We start from the raw sequence: 25,615 nt of genomic DNA on the forward strand, positions 1-25,615 counted from the left end.
CCTAGTATCAAACATCGATAGGGGTTTTGCCATATCAATTTTTCTTTTCATTGCTTCAAATTCTTTTTCACATTCCTTGCTCCATTCAAACTCAGCACCCTTCCTTAATAATGCCCTCAATTTAGTTATGGAATCGGCATAGTTCTCAACAAACCTATGATAGAACTCAATAGTACCTAGAAATGATCTCAACTCAGCCTTATTCTTTGGTGGCTGTGTTTTCAAAATGGACTCAACTAAATTCCTTTTTGGTTTGAGTCCCTGCCCAGAAATTTCATGACCTAGATAATCAACCGCTTGAGTCAGAAATACACATTTTTCCCAACGCAAAGTTATTCCTCTTGCTTTAAAGATCTTGAGAACTAAATCCAGTCTTGTTTTTAACTCACTCTCGTCCTTCCCACATATCAGGACATCGTCCTGAAAGCACCATACACCGCCAACATCCTTCAACAATTTGTCCATAACCTTTTGGAATACGGAAGACGCTGACACCAGCCCAAATGGCATGCGCTTGAATTGATATATTCCCTCATAAGTGATGAAAGCAGTCAATTTAGTGACTCATCATCTAAACTTATCTGATGATACGCACTCGCCATGTCAAGCTTTGCAAAATATTTTGCACTCCCTATCCTACTTAATAACTCCCCCATATTGGGAAGAGGATGGTGATCTGCTACCACACAATGATTAAGCTCTCTCAAATCAATGCATACCCTCAAATCCCCATTGCTTTTCTTTACCACCACAGGAGATATCCACTCCACAGCCCTAGCTGGCTCAATAATTCCTTCTCTTTCCAATTTCATTAATTCCTCACGCACAGCATTCCGCATAGACAGGGGCAGCGGTCTGAGCTTGGACGCAACAGGATTGCTTCCTTCTTTCATCTCAATCTTGTGCCCCATCCCTTTGAGACACCCCACTCTGTTACAAAATACCTCAGGATATCTAGTCACCATTTCACATTTTGTTTTGTCACTATTAACCTCAGAAGAATTAACCACATTGGGGACTTGCTCTTCACTATTAGGATCCAACTTGATTCCCAAACCCCTTTGTTCCTTCCAACCTAACAAGGTTTCACCTCTTTCGGTAACATATATTTTCCCACGTGTGAACCTCCCTTTGAATTTGAATTCTGTCTCATAGCACCCCAGAATTTCTATTTTGTCTCTGTTATATCCGCCAGGCATTTTATCTGAAGGAATCAAACATCTGACGTCACCTCCAATTACATTCTCAAAAACAGTTTTAGACATTAATGTGATTTTGGAGCAGGAGTCAGCAAGCATTTTAACCATATGACCATTTACCTCTATCCATGCTGATGGATGCTCGCACTCATCAGAACCTGAACACTATATGAACGGTAACTATTTCATTCTCAGAAACATCAGCTTCTTCAGAAGATACACCGTCATATTCTTCAATCAGGAAGGGTCCCCTTCCACCTCCAATTCGATAGTTTTTACAACAGTTCTCGAAGTGCCCCCACTTCTTACATAAACCACAATTCACTCGCCTCCCAGGGCAAATGGGAGATGTAGACAAATGTCGTGAGCTCCCACAGCGAAAACATAACCTATCTTCCTTTTTCACATTAAATTGAGCGGCGTCCTTTTGAAGCCGCCTATTATTCTGCTCACCACCCCCACCTTTGGCTTGGGTATTCTCATAATGTTTATTGGGCTTGGTTCTATGTTTTTTCTTTTCCTTTGGGCACCCTCCCTTCTTATCTCCAACTCTTAGTACCTCAACACTTGGTGCTGATTTATTTTCCTTGAGGGACAGCTTCGCTACACACTGTAATGTGTACTCAATTCTCTTCGCTATACTAATGACCTCCTCTAAGTTTGGATCGTCCTTTAACCAAATTTCCTCCCGTATTTTATCATTAGAGCAGTGAATCATAAATTGATCTCTTATGTGTTCCTCTAATCCACCACCAAACTTACAATTGAGGGATAAATGTCTCAAAGCAGTTATATAGTCTTCAACAGTTTCTCCTTCATGTTGACATCTCATGCCAAAATGATATCGCTCCAATACCGTGCTAGTTTTTGACTCAAAATGCCTTTCAAGTTTGGTCAATGCCAGGTCAAAATCATTTGTTCCCTCTTCTGAATCTAATTCGGAAATATCAGGAAGTGTGTCATATATCCTCTGACCTTCATACCCCAGAAAATGCATTAACATCGCTACTTTACGTTCTACAGACATTCCCTTCCCACACGTAGCTTTAACATAATGTAGGAATCCCTTCTTCCACGGGGCCCACTTAATTTTTGGCGGACCTGGTGTGAGCATAAATACTTGCGGACCGGGGACTCCAGACAGGGCCATATTTATAACCTCTAAATGCTACGTAACACAATGCGTAAAATAACAGGTTAATATGCGTTCAATGTATATGACACAACAAAAACAATTTTGCTTTCAAGATATCAAATGGTGATTCTTAAAATATCGTCAAATGTTGCCATACATAGCCACTCTATTTTGGCTATGCTTGTCCAGTCACCACCACAAAAATATCTCCTCCTTTGGGGGGCCAGAGAAAACACCTTCTCTAAACTGTGGTGCCCTTTGTCATACACCCCTAATTCGCCTTCCCACAGGGGGCCCTGGGCGAGGTTTCAGTATCCTTTCTCAATTCAGCGCCACATCCGCATTCAGCTGGGCTTGATTCAGCGCCACATCCACTTTCAGGCAGCTTCCAGCTTCCTGCTGATAGCTCCTGCCAATTCCTCCTGGATGGTGGCTGCTCCTGCTGATGGCTCCTGCCAATTCCTCCTGGATGGTGGCTGCTCCTGCTGAAAGCTCCTGGATGGTGGTTGCTCCTGCTGATAGCTCCTGCCAATTCCTCCTGGATGGTGGCTGCTCCTGCTGACAGCTCCTGCCAAACTCCACTTCCAGTCACTTTTGGGGGTCTTGGCTTCTGCAGGGATCACTACAGACATCCCATCCTCGTCGCCATTGTAAAGAAGCCACAAACTTGGTAAGTGAAAGCCAGTTTATTTGGAACAGCTTCAGTAACTCACGTAAGACCCCCAACACAGGCAGCACCCAGGGTATAACTGACTTCACTCCAGAGTAAACATCTCCAAGCGCACACCATTCCAGAATGGCACAGTAGGCATAAATCCATTCTGGAATTACAGATGATGTGCTTGGCATAAACACAGCTGAAAACCATAGCAACAAGAAAGCATACAAAGGTTTAGCTTTATACAACAAAGCATACAAAGGTTTAGCTTTATACAACAGGCACCAATGAAAAAAGTGGCCAACTGTCACAAATAGCAGTTCATCCATTGTGCGACAGGCTGTTTGACGAGTACTCGATGGGAGTTTTTTTGGCAAAATGTGGTAAATTGTGCATTTAAAGATTTGTTCAGTAACACTGATCAAAACTACTGCTGCACGCCGAAGTAACTTATCAAACTTGTTCCTTAAGTTAGTTACCAGAGGCGTGATACTTGTTGTTTGGGCGCTGTCAATAAATGCAATAAATAAATAGGCCCGCTTTGAGCAAAAAGTGTCCTGACACTAGCACGTTGGGCCTGCCTTCCGGGCGGTGCCCTATCGGCCAGTCCGAGTCTGGGTTCTTCCACATAGATAATGTAATAACTAATTGGTTGAAAGGATGCCCAAAAATGGGTGGGGGGGATTTGGGGGGGAAAAAGACCCCTACTATTTATAGTCTGCCCGGTAGGGGAAAAGACTAAGGTATGTTTGGTACACACCAATGTTTTCCAACACATCTTCATGCTGGATGTGCTCAAAGAAAAATCATTAATAGGGTTTGTCTCAACTACATATTCCAGCATTTCACTGTAAACCTTTATTCATGCTAGCACTACCCGGCAATATATGTTTTGTAAAACACATTTTCATGCTGGTGCTTTTGCCGACCTTAAGCCACATAGTTCCTCCCTTAAGAAGTTGCCATGTGATGTTTTTTATCTTGAAAACAAGAAATCTCATATATAATAATGTGTAGGGTTAATCTCTGCAAGACTGCACTTTGTATTTTTTTGTTCTTTTTTTCTGTGTCTTTCGCCTAGCTACACAATATTCTGCCTAATTTTTAAATCTACAGTATCAGCATTAAATAACTTAATTTATAATATGCTTATAGATTGGAGTATATTTACATATAAATACAGTGCATTATAAAACATATTATACAATAAAACTTTTCACAGAAAAGAAATGCAGCATTGCAAGACAAAAAACATTAGTATATCCCGTTGGATAGTTTGGTTAAAATTCCAGTACATGTGGCAAATAATTTCATCATATGATGCATCAAATTGATATCATTTCTCTCCAGCAAATAATTCTATCTTATTTTGATATGCTTCTCCCAATTTTTGTTATACTTTTTCATATATTGATTTCGCAAAGTGTTAAGACTATTGGAATGGCTCATAATGTGTTCAGTTAATTGCGATCGTTTCCCCTCCACACAGTCTGCCTAAACGCTCCCTATGAGGAATGCCATATCTCGTTCTTATGATTACCAGTACTCCTGAGACATTGAACTTAAAGATAAGATATTCTCTGACAGTGACACTATTAGGGAAAGCAGATATATAACTTGAGGTTGCATGGCGAGATTGCAGAGCTTGTATAAAAACGCCACTGTTTGTGGATAGCTCGACAAGATCACATTCTCTATAATAGCAGAAAATTGCCCTTTTTAAGCTTATGTTTCTTTTGGATGTGCAATCTGTGCATCATAGGCATGTCCAATCTGATTGGCCACCCCATTATCCTAAACTATGATCTTAGATGTAAGACACTAATGTTGGTAAAGTAGATCTTGGAGACAAATAGTACATTAATGCTAGTCAGGTGTGTGTGTGTGTGTGTGTGTGTGTGTCCAAAATAGCCTGGACACGCCACTGCTGTGCATCCTCCCCATTATAGTATTTGTCCTTTTTTGCAGAAGCCATTGGGGTATTTTTGCTAATGGATGGGTTGGTCTTGTAAAACAAAAGGGGTGATGGATGGGAGGTTTAGAATTAATCTTAATCTCTGGCGTTGCTCTGGGCAACCCTCCAGACCATGGTTCTTTGCATGCCAAGCCATTACAAAAGGGGAAAGACCATACGCAAATCAGGCTTGGTCGCACCCCAAAAGGGGCAGTCAGCCAAAACTGCTTGGCCACATCCCTTCTGCACGAGACCACAAGCATCCCCAAACAAGTTTCGACCTCGTTGGACCTCATCAATGAGGAGTAGCTTGGGTCCCTAGCCCCAGCAGACACGGGACCCACGTCGAGGCAACACCCGTCCCACTCGGGGTGAACTAAGCAAAACAAAACATTTGCCAGTGTGTAGTTCTTTCTAGGTTCCTTGAGCATGTGAGCATTTCTGCACCAGTAATGAATCCTGACCACTAAAAACTTAGCGCCGGAAATAAAAGATCTTACAAGTTGGATACGCAAGATCTGAAAAGGTGTCTGTTCGGCGTTCGCCACGCTTGTGCAATTTTCCTTGTACATAGAATTCATAGAATTTTTTTTTAAATATATTTTACTTTGTAAAATAGGTTACAACCGCATTAGTGTTATAGTGAATGTGTGTACAACCTAGTGTTGAAATCGTAATGCAGGCAATGGAAACATGGTGTGAGATTTTGTGCATGCCTGCTGGAAAATGTGGCATCCCATTTTGTACTGTGGCCAGTTACCGCATAAAAGGCAATCTATATGGCCATCTTGGCTCGATCTTTTGAAACTGTTTTGTTAAATGTGCCCTTCATTTGTATTCGGGAGCTCGATGGGAGTGGTTTTTGTCAAGTGACGCCATCTTAACTTTTCAATGTTCGTTTTTAAAGTGATCATAACCATCCAGCTTGTTTTCAGGTTTATGTACTCATTGAAAGGTTGTAATTTGTCACCTTTGTGCATCCCTCCTTTCCTCTTGGAACAGGTCGCCTCTCAATGGATTCCCAGGACAGTGGATTGGACTCTGGCACAGAGCGGTTCCCTTCCATCAGTGAGGTCAGAGCTGTTATCACTTCTGTGCATGTTTCCCAACACCCCAAAATTAGCTTGGACTGTAAAATGCTGATAATTGCGCTATAACCTTTTACAATCATGCAGTTAAAAGCCAATACAAGAATGCCGATACCACAGTGTATAATACAAAGGTGTGTATTTTATTCCAATCTCGCAATAGCCGACACTTGTTTCGACCCCCTGGTCTTCTTCAATGCTGTAAACATTTTTAGACATAGTACATTCCATATCGCAAAGACAGTAATTATCCCATCACAATAAGCAGTAAATGAATGACATATTTGATCATTATGAAAGAATAAAGAGTTTCCATTTAAATACCCATAGTACAGTATGATGTCAGTAGGATGGGTAAAGAAAAAACACACGAAAACAGAAATCATAAATTAGTGCACATATTCTGTCCTGGTAGAATTATACGCATTTACTGGTCCAGAGCCAGATTCAAACAATTTGTGCAGTATATCAGTCACCCCATTGATTACTAATAAGATTGGACAATGTGTCACCCAATGTGTCAATTTACTAGCTTCATGCTGTCCAAAGAGTGATTTGCCAGTTCCTATCACTTTCATTCAAGTGGTGTGTTAAACTCTTGTATAGCCCAGCACCGCGGCATGCTCTACACTCGAGTGCCTCACTCTATTACTGATCTTGTCTTTGGTTGTGTATGATACATCCTCTTAGTAATCATGCGTGTTTGTGTACTTGATCAGTCTGATGCAACCACTCACCAATTTCATCTGTGTTCTGTGTATCTAAATAGACACAAAGCTAAAATTATTGGGGTTACCACTACATTTGTCAGGTCCCTTTGTTAATCACCATATGTGGACCAACTTACCCCTGCTGTGAGCGTTAATCGACTTCTTGATATGTTGAGCTTCATTCCGATTCTGTCCTCCTGTAGTGTTCGGGCTCGAAATTTTACTTGAAAAACCCCATAACTAATATTAGAGATCTTCAATTTCAAAACGGATTGATATCTAGAAAATGGGGGCATTATGATATTAACCCATCACTTCTCTAAAAGCATTGATATGTTCTAATGAAAGGTCAGATAGAAGGTGCCAAGTATCACGCGCTTACCAGAACATCACCTTAGCTTTGACATGGACTCAGCATGTGATATTTGTCATCCTATTTGCATCTCTAATCCCTTCTTTGGCAATCATTCCAGTCACTCTCCGAAAATACTCAATCTGTCAATATTTAGATTTCTTAGTTCTATGTGATAATCCTGATTGGATGCTGAACATACAATGTACCCATTTTTGTTGTGGCTGTTTTGGCCCTTAAAGCCGATGACCCCTAACCCCCTCACCCTCCTTCATCCTCTTGTACTCTGGCAGGGATTTCCTTTACGTTGGTGTGATTTAACCGCTTGAACCCTGCCTTTGTGGCGGGGAAGCAAACGCTCCTTGTCGACTCCCACACAAACACGATTACACTTACCTTCTCACCCGCTGCATGGTACATACATTTCCCCTCTACCGAGACTTCTCTGAATCCCGCAACATCCGTCTTCTGGCCAGCTGCACCTGTCACCCCCTGCAGGCACTCTTGTGTGGTGAGGGTAGTGGCTGGGCGGGCAGGTGGTGTTGGCGGCGTGTCGGAGGTGTTTCTTTAAGGTCCATTTGCAAGGTGTGTTTTTTATTTTTTATCTGTGTATTGTAGGTGCGTATCACCATCGTACAGGGGTCAAGACAGGAATCATGCCATCAGATTAAAAGTTAACAAGAAAACACAGTATTCTATTCGACACAATAACCACTTACCGCCATTTGCAACGGCTGTCACCACCACTCCACTTACACCTACCACGGTCAAGAACCTCGATGAGGGCACCCCACCTGCTCCCAAAAACATAATCAAGGGGGCATTAATTAATGCCAGATCCCTCACGGCTCATGCATTAGATATGGCTGATCTTATCATAACACATAATCTTGACTTCATCGCCATCACAGAAACATGGCTCCACGCTGCCTCAGGGCCACTACTCTCATTACCTATTCCTTCAGGCTACACTATCATCAGATGCGATAATACCAGTCAATCCAAAGGAGGTGGTATTGCCATCATACATAAAAATTCTACAAACTTGCGCATCAAATCTCATCAGCAGAAGTACTGACAGCTAAACTAGCTCTAACCCCAAACCAGACGATTACATTTCATCTTATCTATAGGCCCTTATCCACCTTCGCTGAAGACCTATCTTACGTACTTGCTGACAACACTAAAACCAAATCTCAAATCATCGCATTAGTTGACTTTAATTTGGGTCTCCTAGACACTAATGATACTGCTGCCCATGATATCAAGTATCTGTTCTCCAATTCAAGCTTCACGCAACATATCAACGAGCCTACTCATTCCAAAGGCAGAATCCTTGATTGGATAGCTGACCTAAATTGCGAAATTAATATGGTCTCTAATCAACCATGTGCTTGGACAGACCACCACTTAATCACCTTTAATATCCCTGCTAGAATTATCAGTACCGCCCTAGATGTTGCACCCGCGATCTCCAAAAGAAATAAGCTTGACATAACTTGTGAAAAACTACTCCCTCTAATTCTCCCAGTTCTCAATGAACAAGGGTCCTCATATACCGATCCAACTGTCCTGGTCGACACGTTCAATCAGACTATGCTGAAAGCCCTCAACCACATTTCCCCCACTAAAACTAGAAAGCCTAAACTTCGAGCTCACCTTAACTCCTGGTTTACACCTCAGTTGAGAACTTTTCGCAAAGAAAAACGGAAGCTTGAAGCGCGCTGGAAAAGTAATCCCGCCGAAATAAATAAAGTTAGCATTATTCTAGCCACTCTGAACTACAAAGGAGCCATACTTCAGGGGAAAAAAGATGCCTATAGCAAGCACACTGAACAAGCTAAATCCAATACTAAAGAGCTGTTAGAATACTAAAAGAGTTGGAATCCCCTGTCACCCCACCGGACTCCTGCACCAAAGACAGCACTTGGTGCACCAATATTCAAAATGCACTCCTTGGGGAAAATAGCCTCTCGCCAAACCAAAATCAATGACAAAAAACAGTCTGCAGAGTAACCCGCAACTTAATACCCCTATGGTCAGAAACAACTCTAATCTTCTCACTCATATCCATCATTGAAGTTGAAAAAATTATTAACAGCCTCAAACCCTCTAACTGCCAGGGTTACCCATGCCCTGCTCCTATTATTAAGGAGGCCTCTCATGCTCTAGCTCCTTTCATTACTACTCTCATAAACTCCTCATTTAGCTCTGGGATTGTCCCAGTCAACCTGAAGGACACGTGGGTCATCTCGCTCCTTAAAAAACCATCACTGGATACTAATATACCAACAAACTACAGGCCCATCAGTACGGTGCCATTTTTGCTAAAAATTCTTGATCGAGCTGATCGATCCAAGATTACCTGGAATCTAATAAACTCCTGGGACTGAGGCAATCAGTATTCCGTCCGCGGCACAGTACCGAAACTGCCCTTATTGATCTTAAAACCCAGATTGAAGACCTAAAAGATAAGGGCAAACTCGCCCTACTATTTTTACTAGATCTATCTGCGGCATTTGACCTTGTAAATCACCAAATACTCTGCTGACACCTCAAACTAGCTGTCCATTTCTCTGACAAAGCAACTGTCTGGATCAGTTCATTTCTGGATAAAAGATCCATGAGGGTTTTCTCTCCCTCTGCGGCCGCATAACCTTCACCAGTCACCTGTGGGGTACCACAAGGATCGTGTGTTTCCCCTACTTTATACAACGTGTTTACGAAGCCACTATTCGATATTTTGGACTATCTGGGTGTCGCATACACTAATTGCGCAGATGACACCCAGATACTCGTCCCCATCACTGGTGTTCATACAACTGACTCCCTTGCAGTAAACTCAATCTACCAAGTCATACAAGCCTGGATGGCGCAACATGAACTTTGTCTGAATGATGAAAAGACAGAGCTTCTCATCCTGGGCTCTGACCAAAGACTCAACAAACTAGACCCTCTGTTTAAATCCTTCATTATTGATGGCAACACCATTAAGGTTTTAAAGGACACTAATACGTTAGGCATCTATATTGACTCTACCCTATCTCTGGCCAGACAAACTAACGCAGTCTCCTCTGCTGCAGATTACACTTGTAAACTCATCACAGCCTGCCGTCCTTTTCCATCTCCAGCCAACTGTACTACACTAGCTAGGACTCGGGTGATGTCAGAAATCGACTATTGCAACGCCCTTTATCTTGGCACCAACCTTTGCAATATCAGTATGTTACAAATCCTCCAAAACAATGCCATTAGATCTGCACTAAATATCCCTAGGAACCAACACATCTCGGACACCAGACAAAGCATCCGATGGCTCTCAGTAACACAAATAATCTCTGTGAAAACACTTGCTCTTACTCACAAATGCCTCGCCGACCAAGCACCAACCTACTTGGCCAATAGATTTTCCATCCACACCGCCAACAGACCCCTCACAAATGCCCAGACCAATTGCCTAGCCATACCCCGCTTCAACCTTCAGAGATCTGTCTGGATCAGTTTCCCAGTCATGGCTGCAAAACTCTGGAACTCACTCCCCAACCCACTAAGAGCTGAACCATCTTTCCAGGCCTTCAAAAACATGGCCAAACCTGGTTGTCTGCCGAAGACCTGCTCCTGACTTGGACCGCTCGATAGCTACCTCTTTGTGATAGCCTACAGCTCACTCTTGTGTAAATATGTAATTAATAGTCTTGTACTATATGCGTATGTATATAATTTTGTTAATGCTTATGTTTGCTTATACTGTGTTGTAACCTAAGTGATGCGCTTGGATGCCTTTCGGCCTGGTCCGCTATATAAATAAATAAAATACAAATACAGCATCAAACATTGCATAACATATGATTTTCTTGTGAGAGGTGCCAGGCATTCACGATTATGTAACCCAGACAGTGTAGTGCAGGGGAGTAGGTCCCTTCATCCAGGCCAGAATCCTTCACAATGGCCATATGTTAGTTTTAAGTAATGCTCCCAGTGTGTATTCACACTAACCTATACATCGTAGTGAAGGAACCCCTAGGAGTTCAGGGGGGCTAAAACGCTTTACGAGGAGTGCCTTCCAGCTCGCTATGTTCTCAATGGGTACACAAATGCCTTTCCTCATGGCCCTTTACCAAATTGTAGTTTCAGCTTGGCTCCATTTCTTGAAGTCATTCCTCTAATGGTGAAATTGTGGACCCCCTTTCTACTTCTGTGCCATGGCTATTCATCTCTTGGCTAGAACACAAGCAAAGTCCGTATGTTTGATCACATACCTATTTTGATCCAGCCTGGGGTAGTTGCCCAGCAGAGGATCTACGTGATTACTACGCAGCACAAAATTGCAAATCGGAAAATATCGAAAAATCGCAAATCAAAATCAAAAAATATCGGAAAATCGCACTGTGCAGTGATCACATAGATTCGGCGGCACACACAAGTGCGCCGCCAACTCGCCTCTTTACCTGCAGCATCAGTTCCCTCCCACTGATGTGGGTTGGAACTTGCGCCGCAGGGTCCCTTTTTCTGTTTTTTTTCTTGTCCTCCGCAACCCCCAAATCCCATAATGCAAACAAGGGGAGCGGGGTGCACCCTCGCAACTCCTGCTCCCCATGTTCGGCATTATGGGTTTACATTTTTCTTTCTTTTCCAAGCTGGATGCGCAGTAAAAGCGCATTCAGCATTTTCATTCTGTTTATTTCATCCACTACCCCCAGCAGACATTCCCTTGTGGACCATATCCTCAGAGCCCTGCTGTAGTGCCAGTCAAATCAATGCGATGACAAAAAGAGTGCACCTACGGGCAACTCCAAAACATGTGCATAATGGTCAGTTGGGCAATGCCTTAGTATCATATTTAGCAACCCCTGCTAAGGGTCATGTATGAGCTGAAGCAGGTAAAATCTGGCATTACGGAAGGCTTTTTAACATAGCATAGTGCATTATCCCATTGCCTATCTTCAAGTATCTGTCCCAAATCAGTCTTTCACAGCATTCTCAATTTTGTTTCTCTCTTGTAAGCCACACTCCTGGATACAGGCATCCAGCCATCCTCCAGTTCGTATAGCAGTGTGAACAGGTTAATAGGTTCCGGTTGCCCAGGCCAGTCAGGCCATTTGCGTTTAGCAATCTTAAGAAAACTTCAGGTATCTCAAGAATTGACACGTGTATCCCTTTCTTCTGCACCAGAGTCTCAAAATCCCTGAACACCCCATTCTTATACTTGTCTCCCCACAAGGAGAGTCCCACCTCGGGCTACATTCTGGAAATTAAGTCATCAACATCTAGGCATGAGTCTGCCGTCATGGATACATGCAGAGACTCATGCAGAGAGTACGAATCCCGCAGTTTAAGTATTCTCACCGTTCTCTCCCACATTTTTCTTCCCAGTGTTACCACGTGTGATATTTGCCAGAGACAGCAATCTGTGTTCCACAGGGCTTCTTTGAGATCTGCGAGGTGGGTCTTGCCCATCATTAATTTTGACTCTGCAGTAGGATCGTCTGATAGCCAGCCCACAACTTATTGCAGCTGAGCTGCTAAGTAGCAGAACTCGAGCAATGGGAGCTGTACTCCACCGTCTTCATAAGTCATGCGCAGGGTGGCCAGGGCTATTTTGTGTCTGCCATGTCCCCACAGGAAGCCTCTAATCGAGGAGTCCAAACCTTGGAAGAAGCCTGCTTCAATAAAACCGTGCACATTGGCAAAATGGTAAAGCAGGCGAGGTAACAATCATTTTCACCAATGCTATACGGTCCATTAATGACCAGGTTAATCTACTCCAGAATTTCATGGAGCGTTTCACCCCATCAACCGCCTTGACTGTATTCCTGGCATGCATACTTTCTGGTGTTTGTGCATTGTGGATGCCCAAGTACTTGAATGTGTGCATCTCCCATTGTAATCCCAGGTCTGGAAGGTCTTGGGCGTCAAGCTGACATAGTGCTGCCAGGGGCAACAGTCAGGGTTTCTGCCTGTTAACTTTGCCTGGCTGTAGAGTATTTCATTTATCTAGCACCTCTAGGACATCAGTAGTTTGTTTTTGGGCTTGCATAGGTACAGGAGGACATAATCTGCATACAGCGAGATCACATGCCTAGTCCCCCCAGTCTTATCAGAGCTGCAGCAAACAAATTCTGTAAGAATACAGACCGTGGCCCCTAACACTAATATGTAAAACATTGTGGACAATGGGCAGCCCTGCCTAGTGCCTATTTGTATATCCCAGGTGTCGGACATGTCTGCCAGTTCTGACCCTTGACATGGGTGCAGAATACAATATCTTCACCCATCGAATAAAGACCTCACCAATCCCAAAACCCTGCAGTGCCGCATATATCCATTCCCAGTAGACGGTCAACCGCTTTGATTGTGTCTAAAGATGCAGCTGCCTACAGGGCATCGAGGTAATTGATCTGTTCAATGATGTGCTGCTAGGGACGGAGGTTGATGGGTGTTCCGGCCAGGGACATAACCTGTTTGGTCCTCGTGAATCGGGGTGCCAGTGACTTGCTTAAGGCGTCCTTCCAGGAGCGCCATTAGGATCTTGACATCCTGATTTAACATTCCCAGGGGTCTGTATGATTCATATAAAGGGAATCACATTGTTCCCCTTTTTCAATATTGTGACTATCACAGTCTCTCGCATACTGTTAGGTAATCGGCCTAGGTCGTACGCTTCCTCAGAAATTGAGCAAGGCAGGGCCAACGTTATCTCCAAATTCTTTATAAAACTCGGATTGGAGTCCGTCTCCACGTCTCTGGCGACTGGGAAGACCTTGGGTATTGACTCATCTCAGCTCTTCTTCAGTTAATGGGGTATCTAGGGCAGAGGCTTGGTGAGCTGCAGTAATTCAATCTGAGAGTGTAGTACTTATTGCATTGGCATCTACAACCTTCTCGTGTTCCCCGTGCATTCGTGGGACATGCATCTCGTAATCGAATCTCTGCAGCCTCTTGCATGCAGCTGTATATTGTGCCCTTAGCTGCAGGAGCTCAGATTCAGTGGAGGTATCTAAGACATTCTCATTTGCTAAAGTTTCGATACAGTGCTCTGATGCCTCCAGATCTGCTCGCAATGACTTTCTAATACCGCCAGCTCTAGCAATCATTTCCCCTCGAACCACCACCTTAAGCGTATTGGAAAGAGCTATCTTTCCTTTGCCTTTAAGAACTGGCAATGATAAAATCCTTCAAATAGCTAAAAGAGACCTGTGGCACGCAATTAAAAGCATTATTGACCAACAGAACTGCATGCTCCCAGGGTCCACGATCACAGCCCACATTAGGGCTCTTAAATGCTCTTATAGCGTCTCCCAGAAAGTCTCTAATTCTCCATACTTCCCACATTTTTCTTAAAGAAATCAGCTAGGAAATCTTCCTTATGGCCATGTGGGGATAGGAGGTCTGCCCCTTTGCCGGTTGCAGTGTACTATAAACAGGTAGTGGTCTGAGATGGATCGTCCACTGTACTCTGCCCCAGTGAATTCTCCCATGTGCTCAGTCCCCACAAATACATAGTCCTTTCTAGTGAGAACCTTGTGGGGGGCAGATTAGAAGGAGTAGACCCTTTTTTCAACCTTTAGTGCCCTCCATAAGTCCATCAGCAACAGGTCAGATAATTGAGAGTTTCTGAGGCGGGTGACTTCACACGTGTCTGTAATCAGACCTATCATGAATTGGGTCCAGCGTGGAATTAAAGTTGCCGACGCGCTAGTTTACCACTTAAAGGGCGAAGGAAGGCAGGTATCGCATCATTAGGGGAATAGGAATTCACAATGTATATTTCCTGATTATCAATGTAGCCATGCACTATGACGAGTCTGACCTCTTCGACTTTGTCAACACCAAGTAACCGGAAGGGGATGGGGGTGAATATGTGGATCTAGAGCCAACTCCCCGCTCCCCCTTCACACCACCCAGCCACCACCCTCTCCTTCTACGCTGGTAGCAGGTGGATCTGTTGCAATAGTGCAATCAATCGGGTACAACAAGGAAATCGTACAAACTAAAGATTTAAAAAGCTAACTCGAGCACAAGCGAACTATTCTCTATCCTAAGAGATTTAGAATCCCCTACCACTCCTAATGACACGTACATCAAAAATTAAAACTTGGTGTCCGGATATCCAAAATGCCCTTTGCAACAAAATATCTATGCTCCAAGAGAAAATTGCAGCCAAAAAAAACTGTTAAATAAGAATGTATTAGTGACACAAGAAACCATACTACAAGAAGTCACCACTAATCAAATTAAAGCAAACAATCAGTTTAAATTCAAACCTATCTCTGCACCCGAGGTGGAAAATATCAACACCTCACTTAAACCCTGCAGATGCCTTAGGGATATTTGCCCAGCTCCCATTATTAAAGAAGAAGCTAGGGACCTAGCTGCTTTCATTACCACAGTCATTAACTCCTCCTTCAAAACCTGTTCAGTTCCCACCAACTTGAAAGACGCATGGGTACTACCCCTTTTAAAAAAGCCAAACCTAGACCCAAGCGTTCCTACCAAATATAAGCCAATTACTATGGTACTGTTTCTCCTCAAAATCCTTGATAAGGCTGCCTAGCTCCAGATTCAATCTTATCTGGAGGTTAACAACCTAATAGGCACCCGTCAATCATGATTTAGACCAAGACATGGGACATAGACCGCCCTTATTGACCTAAAGAACCAAATGGATGAACGATAAGACAAAACAGAAGCTGCCATTCTTCTCCTTCTGGACTTATCTGCTGCGTTCGACTTGGTTGACCACAAAGTCCTGTGTATCCATCTTAAATCAGCCAACCATTTTTCAAAGGAAGCCACTATGTGGATCAATTCACTCCTTAATAATAGATCTATGAGAGTATTTTCATCTACCTCTAAAGCGGACCCAACACCAATCACATGTGGAGTACCACAGGGATCTTGTGTCTCTCCAACTATGTATAATATATTCACAAAGCCCCTCTTTGATATACTTGATGGTCTGGGTGTCTCATATACCAACTATGCTGACGACACCCAGATTCTCATCCCTATCCAAGGGGACTATGACACAGATGTAGCCTTGATCTATAAAATCTACCTAATCATACAAACCTGGATGGCCACACATGGCCTTTGCCTCAATGATGAGAAGAGCAAGCTCTTACTCATTGGGTCAACTAACAGACTGAACAAACTCTCCACCCCAGTATAACTCCTTCATCATTGATGGAATTAACTTCAAAATATCCAAGGAGGTAAAAACATTCGGCTTCTATCTGAATTCGACACTAAACCTCAATAAACCAGTTAATGCCACAGCCTCTGCCACCAGCTAAAATTGATCCACATATGCAAACATTTCCTTTCCATGGAAAGCTATATTGCGATTGCACGTGCCGTCATTCTGTCAAAGCTGGACTATTGCAACGCCCTCTATCTGAGCACCAGTAAACACAACATCAGTAATTGCAAATACTTCAAAATAACGCCTTGAGAACTGCATTAGGCATCCCAAAAACTTTGCCTATTTCCCACGCCAGACGCTCCAACAATTGGCTTGCTATTAACGAAAGAATAAAGTTTAAATCACTAAACCTCACTTTTAAATGTCTCGCCAACAAGACTCCCCAATACGTTATAGATGGATTCACAAGATGCACCTCAGAACACCCCATCAGAAAGGCACAAACTTTCTCAGAATCCCTAAATTTAAAATCAAAAAAGCAGGAGGGACTAGCTTTCCAGTCATGGCTGCCCAATTATGGAACTCTATCCCTGACTCCTTAAGAGCTATACCATCTTTTCACACCTTCAAGAATAGTGCAAAACCCATTCCCTTGACAACTAGACCTTCCCGCAAGTGTGCTCTACCTAGCCACACAACAAACACTTAACATCCACACCTTACTATACTGATACCTAATGTTGTTGTTCTCTCTGGCATAACTGTCATTTGTCTTCTGTATACTACACATTACATCTATCTACACGACATCATATCTTTGTCTACATCTGTATACTAAAACTGTAAATCATGCATACTAAGAAACTGTATATATTGTACAAATAATGTAAAAATACTCTATTTCTAAATGCCTGTAACCTATGTAACTTGTACTGCGCCCCAGATACCTGAGGATTGGGAGTGCCATCTAAATGAATGAATTAACAAACAAACAATATTTAATTCCTCAGGACGTAGGACCGTACCTGGTTTCTTCTTAGATATGATCCCATCCACCTGACATTCCATGTCCGCACCTTAAGCTTTGCCATCTAACTAGTGTGTCGTGCTCATAATCAACCACCCATACAGGGTCCTGAAACCATGCCTCTCTGCTGCCATTGGCGAATGCCCACCTGTTGGGATTCCCCTTCAATGGGGTTATCCCCATACATCATACCCTCAGCCCTTCAGCGTGTGCCACTCTACTGCCTTCAATTTCACAGATGCCTACAACTAAACATAACAAACCAACCTATCCATAACAAAGTGCGATTGCCCCAATCCGCAAGGCAACATCAATCAACCTCATCATGCTGTTCAGGCCTAACCGTTCCCACAAGACGAGATGTCATGTGGGCGTTGGGTGCCAGCAGGAGCCCAGGTACCACCTTTGTGTCATTCCGTGGGCTGTCTGAGATTCCATGCAGAGGGGTGTGGGGAGGCCAAAGCAATGCTCCTGCTGCAGGATGCTTCTCTAGTCAACAGTGGTGTGTGTGTGTGTTGTCATTTTCTCTTTTAGTGTGCAGCATCAGAGATCAAAGCAGCAGTCTCAAGGGCTCTTCCCACGTCTATCATGGCCATCATCCACAGGTTTGTCCTTCATGCCACTGTGGTCCATCCAAAGGTTTGCATCCTCCGGAGTCTCAAAGAAGACTGCCCCTTCCTTTATAAAGCACACTCAGCTTGGTTGGGTAGATGAGCATATATTTGAGGCCCAGAAGACAGAGCTGCTCCTTTGTCGCAACAAACCTGTTTCTCTTTTTCTGCACCAGAGGCGTATAGTCTGGAAAAATATTGAGTTTAGAGTTACCCCGTTGTATGGAGCCTCTGTTAGGGAGAATTCTCCGTTTAGGCTGAATTTCCTAACCTAGTGAGTCCCCCAGCAGCTTTGCTGGATTTTTGGGGTTTATTTTTTTCTCCTGCCAAGAGTGAGACTCTTTTACCCTCACTCTTGGACATGATTTGAGTGTGTTTCTTTGAATCTAGATGTGTTTAATGGGCTATGGGGTCTTTTACCCCATAGGGTTTCATGTGTTTTTGTGATATGTGTTACACAGCACCCTCCGTGCAGTAACACCGGGGTGTCATAGTGACTCCCCAGTACAGAGTCCATACCCTGGGACTGACTACTGTCTCCCAGGGCATGTAAAGTCACCATTGACTTTACTAGTCTTAAATTCTGAACAGAACCAGTACAAACCATCATATTGTGGACATATTGGCTGGGGCAATTCGATTGCCCCAGGGTCTGTTAGTCGAGGGGGCATGTCTCCGTCCCCCCTGATCGAGTTTTGGCTGGTGGCAGTGGATACTACTTTTTATATTCAACCGCGAATATTTTCCTATGGGATTTCCCATTGTTTTAGGCTACTATCTTTATTTAATTATTTAAGGTAGCCTCGAACATACCGCTGGTTTATTTAATTAATATTAATTCTCCGGTTGGTATTTTTTGCCAAAACTTGATTCTAAAATGGCGTTTGTGTTCTCTTCTGTGACTCCAACCCAAGTCGACTCCTTTGTTCCACTTTTTGGCGGGCTTCTCCACAGAAGCCCTCCAAAGTGGTGCCACTATGTATGGGGTACTTAGGAGGGGTGGAGGGGAATTTAGGCACCCTGGACTGAGTTGTCTAGGCAACTCAAGTCGCACTCCGTCCTGATTGGCCCAAGTGGTGATCCGGCCGGCTCACCACTTAGCATGTTTGAGTGACAGCTAGGCTGAGTGAATGGGGGTTTGCTGCATAAAAGCAGGGCTTTGGGGACTGGAACTTCAGAAGTCGCCACAGGACCTAAGAATCCGACGAGGGAGAAGCTGAGCTGACCTGCCACGACACCACGACCGGTGGAGCCCTGCTGGACCGTCTCACCACTTTTCCCAACGACAGAGGAGATCTCCCGCCGGAGAGTCTTCTTCCTTTGACTGGTGGGGATAACCAGTTTCACCGTCTTTTCGCTTTCCCGACGTATCTCGTGGCCGCCTTGCCCGTGCTAAGCACCCCGGCAACCGGGATACCACGTTTTACCACGACTGAGATAAAGGTACTACCTTTTACCGGAAAACTCAGCGGCTGGTTTCTGCCCTGGTAGTGCAACGACCTGCATCTTTCCTCCACGTCGAGATCTCCTCTTCCCCTGGACGACGACGCAACTTGCAACCACTACCAGGAACAACTGCCACCGCTGGAGGATCCTTCCCACTTAAGGTACCGTGTCCCGGCTGGCTTCCCTTGCAACCGACTGCACGGGGTAGATTTAGCCCCTGGCTTTCGAACCTGGGTTAGCCTGGGACACCTTGGCTAAACTTTCTTAAGCCTCTCTAAAGTCTTTTCTGAACCCTCTGCAAGACTTTCTAAGCCTAGTGTAACTGTGTGATCTTGGGCGCATTTGTGCTCTGCTCTCTCTAAGAGTGGGCCCAGCCTTTGGACTTTGGCTCACCAGTGACTTTTTGCTCTCTGCCTTGCTAAAAGTGTTCATGAATCGTAGAGTGGTGTAACCCTGCATATTCTGTCTTTTTCCCTCCCTTTTTCACAACCTTAGTAGAGTGCAATCTAGTTAAGCGCTCACCTCTGTATGAAAATAAGTGGTGTCTTACTGTGATTTTTTAATAAGGGAAAAAGGGGTGTATATATCATAATGGTAACTGTGTTTAGAATATTTTACAATAAGAGTGCTGGAGGGTTTCAACTGTGTTTATAAATAAATAATTATATACTTTGATACCAAAGCTCTGGTCAGTGTTTGCTTGTATTATTTTATCTGAGTGCCTATTGAGTATACCTTGCATACTGCCTAACTCTTCTTGAGGGAAGTCTGACTGCTCAGCCACAGCTACCAGGTAAATCTGGGTGGTACAGACTGCTACCAAGTGGGTTTACTGCTAACACCTGTAGTCTTAAATCTTTTGCAGTGGTCCCTAAGGGAACTGCACAGGTTTCTGCCTAATAGCCTCCGTCTATGGAGTGTTGCAGGATCACCTCCCTGTCCCTGAAGTTGAGGACCCTTGCAATAATGGGTCTCAGGTTGGCACCTGGTGGCGGCTTTCTCTGCAGTGAACGGTGTGCTCTCTCAATTATAAAGCCTTGGTACAGCTTCCCCGGGCCAACTTCTTACAGAATCAAGTTCTCTAGGTAAGAGGTGGGGTCAGGGCCCTCCTCTCCTTCTGGGAGGCCCAGAATGTGAATGTTATTTCTCAGGGATCTCCTTTCTCGTCCTTAAATTGTATTTCTAAGGTGGAATTTTCAGCTTCCAGATTGCGTACTTTGGACTCTAAAACGGAGGTTCTCATTGAGCAGTGACTCTGTGGCTGTTGCTCTCTCAACCAGAGAGCAGATGTCTTGCCTTTGTAAATGGACATCAATCTTGACCTCTTCAGTCTTGCCTTCGAGCGAGGTTCGTGAAGCCACAATTGCTGCAAGGATCTTGTCCCAATGGGCTATCAAGGCCTCTGACTGTTCCTCTTCTCCCAGCAGCGCAGGGTCTCGCTGCTTACGCCTGGCTGCAAATGAGTCCATGATACAGCCTCTCCTACCTACTTTCTGCTTGTTAGTCTGCATGGCAGGGGGGACATCTACCAAGTGCACACAGTGTTACACAACGTTGTGCACGTTAGCAAACAAGTACATTCAGAGCAGCTGGGTATTCTTAAAATTAGCCTGTCCGTGCAGCAGGTGAAGTCAGCATCCAGTGGCAGCAGTGTTCTCAAGTGGCAAACATGCACTAAACACAGCACAAGGTGTAGACTGTCTCTATAGAACACAAATTAAAGGTTGTACAGTGCAGTGTGTCGGCATCCGTTCTCAAGGATGTTTGCTGTGCTGCGTGCCAGGCCCTCACCTCGCAGAGCTCCAGTTTCTCTAGAGTACGATGGGCGCTACAGTTGGGGACTTACTATCCTCCTCTCCACCAGCCCTGGGGTTCAGCTACGATGGGGGGCAAGCTGTGTATAACCCCGCCACATGCTGGTGCAGGGATCAGCAGCCGCTCAGGGCAAGCTGTGCCAGGTGTCTCTAGAGTGTTCCAATTCCTCTTATCAGGTGTCAGCTGGTACTCACAGCCCACACCGGGAGCCCCAGGGCTGCATCAGCCTGAAAAGGGGAAGCGATATACAATTTTCTCCATTGCTAATCACACCTGGCTACCTGCAATGCCACTCCTCCTTCAAAAGCCCCTGCTTAAGCCCGCCACGTTGTGCCTGGTTCCCTTTACCGCAGGGGCAGGCTGCAGCAAACACCAATCCAGAGCTCCACTTCTCCCTGCACCGTCTTCTCAGTTGAGCGCCAGCCCTTCAGCGTCGCTGCTGTTTTGCTGCAGTTCACTGCATCTTCGCCCCCAATCTCACACTGCATGTTCCGGCCTCCAGGCGACATGGTCAGGAGAGCACATGCAATGTTCCCCAGCTGCTGCCCCACTCTTCCACCAGGCCTGGGCACTCACTTGCCTACAGCGCCCACCCTCTTGCCGCTGCCAAGTTTCAGGGGCCCAGAGTGGCACCACTAGCAGTTTCCTTCGTTCGCGAAGTAGGTGGCTAACCACAGCAACACTTCAGCTTTCAAATGAGGGGAAAAAAGGATTGTGCCCACCACTAAGGAGTATCTATATTAGGATCTGTGGAGGAGCTCGCACCAGACACGTCGTCACTGCATAGTCCCTTGCCCCCATACATCGAGTTAATCACTTGAAAGTTTAAATGATTTCTCTGGCTTCTCTTTTCAGTTGTGATAGTTGGCAAATATGAGTTTCGAGCACCGTTATCTCTGTTATTACTTGTATCCTTGATGGTAAAACTAAATGAATTTGTGATCCATGTAGCGGGTCACCTGCATCTTTAACGACATGCCATCTTAATTTGCATGATCTACAGATCCACACTTCCTAAAGCCTGTTGTATAATTTGGGCTCTCTGTTGGTGCCAGAAAATCAAAACACTGATCCCGGCTTAAAAAATGGTGTCTGAATCAAGAATATTAATCTGTAGAAAACATTTAATGACGTGCAGATCTAGCTCCAAATAGCAGCCGAGTGCTTTACAAAAAGCATTTACTCTAGCACTCTTGCACCAACATCTTAAATATGAGCTGCCACACCTCGAATAGTATTGGGTGAAGGTTCAATTTGAGATGAACCGCCCCAAACCTGGGTGTAATGGGGTAAAGCGAGGTGTGAGGAGCCATGAAAGAGACTCCGACACAATGGAGTCGTGGTTTTGGTCAAAGTCTCTTATTAAAATAAAAGAGAGTGGGGAAATGCCTCTGTCCCTGCTTAGTGTTTCCCTACCCAAAACCAAAATGACGGGTCTGTAAATGTCAGACTATCTAAAAGAAAACCGTCCGTGCCCAAAGTACTATTATGGCTCACACATTGTAACAAAATTAACTCTAAGGTAAGAAGGGTAATTTCTCTGGCCTTGAGTGCTTTACAAATGTTCAAAAAGGAAAATGCTTAACTCCAACAAAATCGTTCCAGAAGGATAGGTTTCCTTGTTCCAGGGGTGGTTCCCTTCCACCGGATTTCTCTTCATTCTGTTGTATAGTCAAAGGTATCGGTTACTTGCATTTCTCGTGAACGCAAAACAATTTGGCTCTTTGTCTTTATCTTGTTAGGATACCTGGTGTACTCTCCTGCCAGGTTTTCACTCCTCTTCCCTTGATCAGCACAGCCTTTTGCTAGTCCTGATATATCTTTCTCAGGACCTCTCTAGTTGAGGTATTTCCTATACACTGTTCAGCTTGTCCTTGCCTGGTGTGCTTCCCTACCAGGGCTTTCTTAAATCAACATACTTGCAACTGCCTCGTATGTTCTCTTGCCAGGGCTTTCATATATGTGTATTTTCCTTGCAGCTTTAATTTGCCTGGTGTATTCACCTTTTTCCTTTCTCATGTGGGCTCTGTACACACTTCCAAACGTGATGATCTCATACGTTTGCTTTATCTGATATTACATCTGCATGGTGTACTGTCCTGACCGGGCTTTTATTATATGTGTATTGCATACACTCTCAAACCTCAAAGTCTATTACTTTTGTTCCGTTTTCCCTTTTAAAGAAATGCTCACTTGCTCTTAGTCTTTCATGTACTTCATTTGCTTCATTAACAGTTATTTGGGTTTGGCATGGCGGCCAATAAGCCATGGTGTCTCTGCTTTCCTTGGGTGGGCTCACCGGCTCCTGCTGGCGTACTGTTTCTCCCGTGGCAAGTTGGTGGTGGGCTTTCAGCGTTTCCTTCCATTTCGCCGCCTCCGTTCCTCGGCTTCTCTGCCTCTTGCGGTTCCTGCTGGGCTCTTCTGCTTCATTTCATGCTTCGTTAAGGCAAATGCTGCTTCTCAAAACCTGCAAATGCCCAACAGCCCTGCGTTTGCTTCTGGCATTCCCGCATAGTGTTCTTTCTCGCAGTCAGCTTTCCTTTTCCTGGTCCTTGAGCCGTTTGGCTCCACAAAACTCTCTGCAGCCCCACAGTCTCTCGGTCCATACTGAAGAGCAGCTTTATCCCACCAGCAGCGTCTCAGTCCGCTGCTTCTGCTGTTTACATTTTTCGGCCACAGGTATGCGCTTGCAACAACTAGTGCAGCTTGTGCTCTTGGCCTTCTTTGCTCTGCATTACTTGGCTCATCTTCCTTGTCCAAGTATTCTTGTAGTTATTAAAGTCCATTCTTGATGATTTGCATGTAAAGTCTGGGCTAGTGTTCTCAGTGATCTTTAAGGGGAAGCTGACTCTGGATGACTTGTAGGTAGAGAGTGAGGAGGTGTTTTATGAGTCTTAAAAGGTAAGTCAGATTTTGATGTCTTACATACAGATCTTGTGAAAAGGTCTTCAGTAGCCTTCCTAGGTAACCATATGCCATTAAGGCATTGGGTATTGATGGAGCATCCCCAAGAAAAGAACAGGTAATCCATGTCTCTCCCGATGGTGCCATTATATTCTCCTGGAGTCTGTCTTCCCCCATGTGATCCTCACTCATATAGCTGCCCCTGGGGTCTGGATCCCCGAGGTCAGGATCAGGTAGCGCTGCATCCACTGGGGACACATGGGGAGAGGTCACCGTCAGGAAATGAGTGATGCCACCATCAGATTCATCACAGTGGACTGAAGTGTAATTGAGGTGGTACTAGTCTGTAAAATTAATTGATCCTTCCCAGTTATCTCTTGTCACAAATTCACGGGGGAGCCTAGAGTAACATAGTAAATTTGCTTTGGAAATGGGGTTCATTATGTACGCTGCTGACCTTGGAAACTTGGGGCCTGGTTTCTCTTCCTGGATTCAGCTCTTGGCCAAAACATGGTCTGCTTCTGCGCAAAAAAACGTTACCCTGCACAGCTAATTACAATCCGTTGTAATTTCATTAAAGTATAAATAAAAGAAACCATTTTACATTCTGCACTGCTGTTGCGCATTCAAATTCACTTAGTTTCATCACTGGTTGAGTTCATGCATGGATTGTTTATAGGTTGTCCTATTTATCAACTGCCAATTGGTTACAAAATGAGTCGACATTTATCCACTTTTTCCTTGCCAATATGTTTATCAGTATCCCAAATAATAGTGTACTTAAAACGCTATTTGCATATATGGTTGAATGTCTTGTGATGTAAAAATATCCACCATTCTTTTTTTCTTGGACCTGTTCTCCACATATCTTTCCTTCTCTTTTATTTCCATTTCTGTTGTTCATTCGTGTTTTCAATAAATACTGTGTTTTTGATGGGTACCGTGCCAGCAAACCTTCAATGATGGTGCATTAATTTGAATGTAATGCCCTGCTTTTGCTGTTGTGCAACACTTTGCTGCTTCAATCTGGAGATTAAGATTGTCCTAAAAACTGCAAGCTTAGGAGATCCCTGTAGAACACACGCTAAAGGAGACTGTTCAACTTCATAGCTCATGCAAGGATTAACTGGACACAATCCGGTGGTGGTTAATTTCAGGGGTCAAAGTGTAAAAAAGAGAGTGAAACTGTTCCCCCTGTCTGCCCTTCCTCTCTACCAACCTCATTCTCACCCAATTCGAGCCACATACCTGGTTCCTGCTATACATCCACCCCACCATTCAGTGTTTTACAACACTACTACTAAAACTGAAGAAAAACACAGTGAAAGAAAATGCATTTAAACAACCACCTTTAGTTTGTCATTGTCCACCCACAGGATGGACCTCTGTTACCCCCCCTTTTCAATCGGTAATCCCTCAAAAAATCAAATGCAAAAATGAGGACAAAAATAGCGATTTATTTGGACCAAATTATTGAACAATAAATAGATGGGTGGGGTTGGGTTAGGGAATAGAAAAAGGTGGGGGATGTGGCAGGTAGCAGGGGGGTCGGGGCTCCCAGCGCAATTAAA

The 25,615-nt window shown here is 44.2% G+C and overlaps 1 protein-coding gene across 3 annotated transcripts in view; it reads left to right on the forward strand.

The window, feature by feature from the left end:
- ARHGEF11 (Rho guanine nucleotide exchange factor 11) overlaps nt 1-25,615 on the forward strand; it is a 1,841,770-nt gene that overhangs the window by 697,716 nt on the left and 1,118,439 nt on the right. For all 3 annotated transcript variants that reach the window (XM_069604553.1, XM_069604546.1, XM_069604551.1), the window contains exon 10: nt 5,949-6,019. In XM_069604553.1, coding sequence (XP_069460654.1) covers nt 5,949-6,019 — 71 coding nt within the window. The remainder of the gene's footprint in view (nt 1-5,948; nt 6,020-25,615) is intronic.

Source organism: Ambystoma mexicanum, chromosome 1p, assembly GCF_040938575.1.
Source record: "Ambystoma mexicanum isolate Mex_15411 chromosome 1p, UKY_AmexF1_1, whole genome shotgun sequence".
Lineage (NCBI taxonomy): Eukaryota > Metazoa > Chordata > Amphibia > Caudata > Ambystomatidae > Ambystoma > Ambystoma mexicanum.